This window comes from Epinephelus moara, chromosome 13, assembly GCF_006386435.1.
Source record: "Epinephelus moara isolate mb chromosome 13, YSFRI_EMoa_1.0, whole genome shotgun sequence".
Classification (NCBI taxonomy): domain Eukaryota; kingdom Metazoa; phylum Chordata; class Actinopteri; order Perciformes; family Serranidae; genus Epinephelus; species Epinephelus moara.
In genome coordinates, this window is record NC_065518.1 from 5,253,576 (window position 1) to 5,262,334 (window position 8,759).

At 41.5% G+C, this 8,759-nt stretch overlaps 2 protein-coding genes across 6 annotated transcripts in view; one reads left to right on the plus strand and one right to left on the minus strand.

Annotated features, from left to right (window-relative positions):
* Positions 1–45: 45 nt before the first annotated feature.
* nudt13 (nudix (nucleoside diphosphate linked moiety X)-type motif 13) lies at positions 46–4,542 on the minus strand. Of its 5 annotated transcripts, none has more exons than XM_050059282.1 (9): positions 4,455–4,542; positions 3,426–3,533; positions 3,209–3,351; positions 2,555–2,662; positions 2,371–2,477; positions 2,171–2,296; positions 1,950–2,061; positions 1,653–1,807; positions 46–807 (listed from the first exon to the last, which is right to left on the minus strand). In XM_050059282.1, the coding sequence occupies exons 2-9, from the start codon at positions 3,503–3,505 to the stop codon at positions 613–615; spliced, it is 1,026 nt and encodes a 341-aa protein (XP_049915239.1). In that variant the 5' UTR covers positions 3,506–3,533; positions 4,455–4,542; the 3' UTR covers positions 46–612. The 5 variants fall into 5 exon arrangements, with proteins under 5 accessions (XP_049915239.1, XP_049915238.1, XP_049915240.1 ...); XM_050059281.1 differs by lacking the exon at positions 4,455–4,542 and adding an exon at positions 3,655–3,852 and having other exon boundaries at positions 3,426–3,612; XM_050059283.1 differs by lacking the exon at positions 3,426–3,533 and having other exon boundaries at positions 4,455–4,516.
* A 1,037-nt stretch (positions 4,543–5,579) lies between these two features.
* Positions 5,580–8,759, plus strand: part of rpp30 (ribonuclease P/MRP 30 subunit) — a 20,548-nt gene continuing 17,368 nt past the window's right edge. Inside the window, exons 1-4 of the mRNA XM_050059285.1 lie at positions 5,580–5,723; positions 6,856–6,914; positions 7,096–7,152; positions 7,228–7,293. Of these exons, the coding sequence (XP_049915242.1) occupies positions 5,603–5,723; positions 6,856–6,914; positions 7,096–7,152; positions 7,228–7,293 (303 nt within the window). The 5' untranslated portion in view covers positions 5,580–5,602. The remainder of the gene's footprint in view (positions 5,724–6,855; positions 6,915–7,095; positions 7,153–7,227; positions 7,294–8,759) is intronic.

An 8,759-nucleotide genomic window follows, 5' to 3' on the forward strand; every position in this document is an offset into this window, starting at 1 on the left:
AGTCAAACTGTGATTCATTAATATTAATAACAGATAAAAGATGTGTCACAGTTTGAGCTTTTATTTCTACATCTTAATCTGCTGCTCAGCAGATCAGCTGCTGTCTGCCTGATGATGAAGATGATGGTGATGAAGATGATGATGATGACAGTGAGTTGCAGTTCCTGTCTGCAATGAGGATGTAAAACTTTAAAACATGATGACTGATTTGTCTCTGATGTCTCAGCTGATTAATGGACGTCTGTCCTGGATGGATGTCAGACACACAGTGATGAAGAGGAGGAGTCAGTTTGGGTCTTCATCTCCATCATTTGTGTGTCTCTGCTGCAGTCACTAACTTCCTGTTGTTACACCTGTCCCTTTACCTCACCTGTCTCCCTCCTGGCGAGACGTCTCACAGTCTGAAACCTGTCCTCTGAATGAGGACTCTGACTCTGAGGACTCTGGATGAGGACTGAAAACACTCTGGATGAGGACTCTGAGGACTCTCTGGATGAGGAGTGAGGACTCTGAGAACTCTGGATGAGGACTGAGGACTCTGAGGACACTCAGCGTGGACCAGTTGTGGATGTCAGGTTTGTTATTGTCTCCTCTGCGTCTTCAGGTTAGACGTTAGTCTCCCTCATCGCGGCGTCTCTGGCGGTCAGTCCACTCTGTGATGAGGCGGTGGGCAATGGCATGTTTTGGAGGTAGCCAGAGGACGGGGGCGTCGCCCCTCCTGGGCGGAGTCTTCACCTGCAGGGCGGCAGTGATTTCCTCCAGACTGAACCAGCGAGCATCCTCCAGCTCTGAGTGGTCCACGTCCAACTGGAGGACAAACAGGACAGCAGGTCACATGACTGAAGACAACAGGTGGTCTCACCTGGTGTTCCTCAGGGCTCCACGCTCGGTCCTCTGCTGTTCTACACTCTGTTACCATGAAACCCTTAACTTTACTTGGCCATGAATTAAAAAAACGAAAACAAACTTAATTTTAAAAAGCCCTTAATCGACAAATTAAGTCAAATGCAAAGAGGACTTAACTTTCCCCTTAATTCAAACATTCATCTTTAATATTTGTCCCAACTCCATTAATGATCAATTTAAGGTGTTTTTTATTAAATTCAAGGGATTCTCAAAGGTCCAGCACTAAACCCTTAAACACACCTTAATTTTACTAAATTTCTTGTACTTAATTTTAAAAGCCCTTAATCAAGAATCTGAATAGATTTTAAGGGGTTCCTGGCTTTGCTTTAAATCAATTAATGGCTTTTAACACAGGCCTTTATTAATGGGTTTTCTGTTCAGGGTTTTTTAAGGTGTAAAACCATCATCATCATTTTTTTAAGGTGTAAAACCTGGAAAAAACGCCTTTAAATGCTCTGTTAGAGACATCCATGAGTTTTCACCTTAAGGGAAAACATTAAGGCAGTTGTTAGGTGGCTTTAAAACTTTTGGTAAAAGTTTAAGGGTTAATAACTGTTAACTTTGATCTGCTTCATACCTCCTTAAATTTAAGAGGAAATGCACAGTAACCTTAAAATGCCATTAAAACATTAAAACACCTTAACTCACTGTGAAAAAGAAAAAAATGAACTTATAAAACAGCTTCAATGAGTCCTTCATTTCCTCCTCAAAAGTTTCCTCTGTAAAATCTCAGTGTCAGAACTCACCTGGGAGTGGGCGGGGCTAACAGAGGCGTGGCAGGCAATCATGAAGGAGCTATGTGGAAAAGGCCAGTGCTGTGAGGAGCTGTAGGAGACACTGTGGACCTCCAGACCCACCTCCTCGGCCACCTCCCTGCTCAGAGCCTCCTCCACTGTCTCACCTGGAACACACACAGAGAGACAGGTGGATAGGTGAGACTGTAGACAGGTTATTAAACAAGTCTGTAGACAGGTGAGACTGTAGACAGCTTATTAGACAGGTATGTCTGTAGACAGGTGAGTCTGAAGACGGGTTGGACCGACCCATGTCACAGAAGCCGGCCAGAGCGCTGTACATCCCTCGAGGGAAAGACGACTGTCGGCCTAACAAACACCGTTTCCCATCAGACACCAGGACGATCACCACCGGAGACATCTGCAGGAAGACCAGGAGAAACCAGTCAGACTGGAACCACATAGGCACCACATACATCAAGGCAACAGGATGGTTCAGACCTGGTTCACACCTGGTCTGTAGTTGTTACCTTGGGATAGTAGATGATGCCGGAGCTGCTGCAGACTCTCTGACTTCCTGCCTGGTTGCGTTTGGTCGGCAGACCTGTGGCACTGCAGAACCTGTTGGTTTGATGCCAGCGCAGCAGAGCCTGACCCTGAAGGACAGAACCCAGTTCAGGATCTGAGTCTTACTTCACAGCAACATGTTGGTTCAGGTGTAGTTACCCACCTTGGCCACCAGAGGCGCCTCTGCTCCGGTCAGAAGAAAGAACGCCTTTCTCAAATCGATGAAGTTTCCTCCACACTCTTCTTCTACTGCTGCCTGATCCAGTTCTCCTAGAACCCAGACCAGAACATATAGAACCTACTGACTGGTGTATTCAGGGACTCTGAGTTCACTGATGTGTTCTTACCGACGTCCAGACAGAACTGAGCCTGGTTCTGTTCAGAGCAGCCGATCAGAACCGACTCCTTCAGCAGGGCTCTGTCAGAACCCAGTCTCTCCAGGATCGACTGCACATCTAGAACACAAAACACAGATCAGGACTTTTTATGCCCCAAGTTCTCTGGTTGAGGTTCTACGAGGTTCTCATGTCTTTTTTTCAATTTTTCTCTCTGTGATTCTCTGACTTTAGTTACCTGCAGTGGTTCTCCTGGTTCTCATCTATTGGTTTTTCAGCTGTGGCCCACAGTTCTCTGCCCATGGTTCTTTATCTTTTCTTCTGTAGCTAAGATTCTCCTCTTGGGACTCTCAAGCTTTTACTGTTCCCTTGGTACTCTAACTGTGGTTCAGCAGATGTATTTCTCTACCTGTGGCTTTCAGTTCTCTGTACTTGAGGTTCTCCACCTGTGGCTCTGGTTCTCTACCTGTGGCTCTCATCCCTTGGTTCTGTATTTGAAGTTGCAGGGTTCTGTATCTGTGGTTCTGTACCTTAGGCTCTGTAGTTTAAGTTATCTACCTGTGGCTCAAGTTCCCTACACGTGGTTCTGTACCTGAGGTTCTGAGGTTATGTTCTTGAGGACCTGAGGTTCTGAGGTTCTGTACCCGGGGACCTGAGGTTCTGTACCTGAGGTGATCAGTGCTGCAGGTCTGAAGGTTCCCTGCTCGGTGCGTTGCAGCAGAGGAGACAGACGGTGGAACAGGAACATGTGACCGTTCGGTAGAGCTGCAGCGCACGATTCATCATCCTCCTTCAGCCTGTTCATGTACCTGAGAGAAAGGGTCAGTCAATCAATCAATCAATCAATCAATCAGTCAATCAGTGTCTCTCTGAGTTACTGAACCTTATCCTGGAGACGAAGCCTGAACAGCAGCGAGTGGCCAGACATGCTGTAGAGAGGAGGATCTTCACAGGTCTCAGCATGGTCTGTTAGCCTAGCTTAGCACAAAGACTGGAGGCAGAGGGAAACTGTTAGCCTAGCTTAGCACAATGACTGGAGGCAGAGGGAAACTGTTAGCCTAGCTTAGCACCTGATTGAAAGCAGAGGGGAAACTGTTAGCCTAGCTTAGCACAAAGACTGGAGGCAGAGGGAAACTGTTAGCCTAGCTTAGCACAAAGACTGGAAACAGAGGGAAACTGTTAGCCTAGCTTAGCACAAAGACTGGAGGCAGAGGGAAACTGTTAGCTTAGCTTAGCACAAAGACTGGAGGCAGAGGGAAACTGTTAGCCTAGCTTAGCACAAAGACTGGAAACACAGGGAAACTGTTCGCTTTTATAAGCAACGGGAGTTAAGTGTCCATATGTGGAGAGACAACAGTGCCGAACCCCCTTTAAAAATCTAGTATTTTACATTTTGTTTTGTTTTTATAGCATTGTTTATTCATTATTAAGTAATTTCAGGGTAATATCTGAATCTTAAGTTTCCAGTTGTCATTTCGGCGCTCACTGAACCAGTCTGGCTGCTCTTATTTTAACAGAAATACAAACTATATGCTGTTAAGAGACGGTGAAATCTTCCTCCAGCACACATTGAATCCTGCAGCACACTCTCTGTTTTAACCTGAGCTTTGTGGTGGATCAGGTGTTTGCTGACGTCACAGCAGACTGTCCGGATTCTAAATACTTTTCAAAGTTTGTTCGGAGTTTTTACCGAAAACAAGAGAACCGTTAAGTCAGATTCTGAATGAAGGTTGGAATCAAATAAAGTCCAAAAACAGACTCAGACACAGACCGCTGAACTACAGGCTGATGGATGCAGTATTAAGGACCTGTTACTGTGTGTCTGTGTGTGTGTGTGTGTGTGTGTGAGTGTGTGTACTGTGAATACTATACTGTGTTAGTTCTGTATGTAGCGTTAGTATTTGTCAGATACCTGCAGCTGCCTCTCTTCTTCACGCTCTGTGACCTTTCACTCTTCTTCTTCTGCTGCTGTTATTCAGCAGCTGACGTGTTTCCGCCCCCTGCAGGAAAACAACAACTGATTTAAACAAGAAAAATATTAATTAAAAGAATTTAACGCGCTGTTTAAGAGAGATTATATAATGTGCTAATGTATTAATATCTATTCTTTTTTACTGTCTTTTAATTCAGACTTTTATTAATAATTTACAATAATGATAAAATAGACCTAATTTAATACTTTATAAATAATGTTTATCATAATAACATTATTTATTTTGGTGGGTTAATAAATTAAACGCCTTTTTCTTAACTTCATTCACAAATTTGAGGATTTTATCAATAACTTACAGATTTCTGTTTTAAGAATAAAAACAACAACTTATTCTTATTTCATTTATAATGCTACAACCATTTCATTGTATATTGTATATATTTCAGATTGTCTACTTTACTGTTTTTATTATTTATTTTACTTTATTGTCTACTGTAATAATTTATTTATGTTAATGTCTACTTTAATATTCTATTTTATTCTATTTTATTCTAATGTCTACTTTAATATTTTATTTTATTTTATTGTATTTTAATGTCTACTTTAATATTTATTTTACTTATTTCATTGTCTATTTTAGTATTTTATTTATATCTTCATCTTTATCTCCATTCATGCTGTATTTCTATTTCTACTTTGCGCGGAGCATTGGAACAAAAACAATTTCCCCCCGGGGATTAATAAAGTATTCTGAATCTGAATCTGAATCTGAACATTGTGATAATAACTTTAATTAAGTTATGATAACTGTTTCATCCAAATGAGATATTAATTTAGGCAGAATATTTATGTATAATCTGACGTTAGAAAGAAATACTGAATCAAATGGATACGTTTTAAAACTGAAGCTTCAGAGACAAAAAGATAAAACATATACAAATGTTTATAATAAAATAATAAAATAGATTTTAAAAAGTGTAAGAAAAGGTTTTATTTGTCTTTTAAGCGTCACAGCGGGTCAGAAATAACAATCCTGTTAAATAAACGATGGGATGTAAATCTTGTTTGTGCCTACAGCTGTGTACAGCGAAGGACTACAATTCCCAGCAGGCCGTTCGGCTTCACACATGTGTCAGAGATCCGCGTGCAGCAGCAGCAGTAGCATCATGTCTGTGTTTATGGATCTGAACCTGAACTACACGGCGGATCAGACCCGCCTGCAGAGTCTGATCCAGACCGCAGCTCACCGTGAGTCTCCTCAGCTTCACCCCGCAGACAGCAGCTCCTCAGCGGGCAGTCAGAGTCCGCAGGGCCGGGAGCTAACAGCTAGCACCGGAGCTAAGCTCTGAGTATTATGGGGTCTGTTTGGGTTCAGGTTGTTCTGTAACAGGTGATGACTCACCTGCTGCATCAGACTGGTGCTTATCTCACCGTTAAATACAATGTTAGAGCTACAAACTACCGACACACTCTGGACCAGACTCCGTTTGAAAAGTTGTCATTTTAAAGTTTCACTGCGTCCTGATGAAACCACCCGTGTCACGTGATTACTGCCAGTAAACACTTTGGCTTATTAATGTACTATATATTTATTAGTTCATTACGTTACAGGTTTGTTTAAAGAATCTGTTTCTACCTGCAGACAGGTAACAAACCATCAGACCAGAGTCCGTTTGAAAATCGCTCCATTCAAAGTTTCCATTGTTATTAATAAATATAGAATTGAAATAAGTTATAACTGAAGACATCCCAAAAACAAATATGATCCCGCGACAAATTCGTCCGTCAACATGAACCTATACATTCCAAATTAATTTAATAAACCTAATATTTTATATAAGGTCTTACTGTTGTAGAAAGTAAAAATACCACCAGACCTGATTGAAATAGATAAACAGTGCAGGTGATGTGTTGGTCTGTTTAGTCTGCAGGTAATCAGATTGATTAATTAATCAGTTTATGACAGATTTAATGAGTGAAAACAGTTCATTGATTCATGAGCTCAGGGAACCTGCTGAAACCTCTTCACCAAACTCCATTCAAAAAGTTGTCATTTTAAAGTTCTCCTGTCGTCTGGTCAAAGAACAGGACGTCTGAAAACATTTAAAACTTTGACATGTTTAAATAAAACCTAAGTTGATAAACATATAAATACATATAGCTAATTTATTAAATTATAATGTAGTCCTGAGGATCCAAATGTAATGTAAGCAACACAAATAAATCAACAAACTGTAGATGGTAAAAACTTATCAGAACAATAATGATATTAAAATGATTTGACAGAGAGATGATCGGTGGTCAGTATTAAGATGAAGATGATGAGTTTTGTGACGATGTGACTTTTAGCTGTGAGTCTGTCGTCTTCTTCTTCCTGCAGTCGGTTTCTCCACAGTCGCCATCAACTACGTGTTCGAACCGACGGTCAAAAAGAAACAGGTCAGTCTGCTTGGCATTAAATTTAAAATGATGTGAGTTAATGTTTGATGTGATTAATAAAAGTCTGAAGACATGAGTGTGAGTTGTCACAGTTGTTGGTATTTTACAGGCAATCTGAATCATGGATCCACCATCAGTGTCACTTTTATTTTGTAACTCTGTCTTTACTTCCTGTTTGCAGGAGATCCCTGTCCCGAAACCGATCAATGAGCTGATTGATCAGCTGCCGGTTGTACAGGTGGGTCTGATGAAGATGAGGATGATGGTGACTGTTTGTGTTGTCGTCATGGTAACGTGTCTCTGTCTGTCTCAGGGTCGGTCCCGTCCAATCAGAGTGCTGAACAGGCTGACCGTGGTGATGTCAGACTCCAGTCACTTTGTGAGTGTGGATTTTATTTTGGAAACTTTCACGTCGGCTGCTTTCAGTGTTGCCCTTCACTTACCTTACAGACAGGACCCACAGCGCCCCCACATGGTCACAACACACACTGACCCCACACAGCCTGTGACTGATCTCAGCCGACACCTCGGTCACCTGCAACAGGTTTCATGTGCGGAGGATGTTGCTCAGTAAAATTGACCTTCACAATAAAAGCACTGGGGGTTCAGACAGAGCGACAGTTAACCGTTAATCTGATGGTTATTCTCTCCATTATTTGATTGATTGTTTTCCTAAATGTCAAAAACATCCCAGAGAATATTAAACAGTTTGTTTCTGTTTGTGCTGAAAAAATAAACTTTAGAATGAATTAAAATAGTGACAAATAAGAAACTGACGAAGCTCTGGTGACAATATCAGTTATTAATATTTAGTTTATGTAAGAAGGGACAGAACACATTAATAAATACATGTGGTATAAAAATGCCAGAATGGATCCAGGACGGATAGACATGCAATAGATGTCGTACAGAACAGATCAACGTGATAAATGTACAGTAATCCATATGACACAATGAGACAGAAAAGAGAGACAGAGACAGAGAGAGATGCAGGACAGACAGTAATGACAGTAGCTTACAACAACATTAATTTAAGTAATAATATTATAATAATTACAGCTATTGTGGTACAACATGTTGTAGGTATATGTTAATAGCCCAGTTAGTGACATGCAGTAACAGGACATGAGTGTTGGCAAAGGAGAGAAAGAGAGAGAAGGAGAGAAGGTGCCCGGTGTATTATAGGAGGTCCTCCGGCAGACTAGGCCTATGTCAGCCTAACTAGGGGCTGGTACAAGGCAAGCCTGAGCCAGCCCTAACTATAAGCTTTATCAAAGAGGAAAGTCTTAAGTCTAGTCTTAAATGTGGAGACGGTGTCTGCCTCCCGGACCATAACAGGAAGATGATTCCATAGGAGAGGAGCCTGATAGCTGAAGGCTCTGGCTCCTGATCTACCTTTGGAGACTTTAGGGACCACGAATAACCCTGCGTTCTCAGAGAGCAGTGTTCTGGTGGGATAATAAGGCACTATGAGCTCTCTATAATATAACGGAGCTTGACCATTTAGAGCTTTATAAGTTAACAGTAGGATTTTAAATTCAATTCTGGATTTTACAGGGAGCCAGTGCAGCGAAGCTAAAACAGGAGAAATGTGATCTTGTTTCTTAGTTTGTGTCAGCACACGTGCCGGTGTGTTCTGATTTAGCTGCAGAGTTTTTTAAGACTTATTAGAGCTACCTGATAATAGGAAGTTACAGTAATCCAGCCTTGAGGTAACAAAAGCATGGACCAATTTTTCTGCATCTTTTCGGGTCAGGATAGGCCTAATTTTCGCAATATTACACAGATGAAAAAACGCAGTCCGTGAGGTTTGTTTTAAATGAGAATTAAAAGACAAATCTTGAT

Coding starts and splice junctions, on each gene's coding strand:
- nudt13 (XM_050059282.1), bottom strand. CDS start 3,505: ATGCTGAGACCTGTGAAGATCCTCCTCTCTACAGCATGTCTGGCCACT. Junction 2,663..3,208: donor TGCAGCACTGATCACCTCAG/GTACAGAACCTC, acceptor TTTGTGTTCTAG/ATGTGCAGTCGATCCTGGAG. Junction 2,297..2,370: donor AGGCGCCTCTGGTGGCCAAG/GTGGGTAACTAC, acceptor TCTGTCCTTCAG/GGTCAGGCTCTGCTGCGCTG.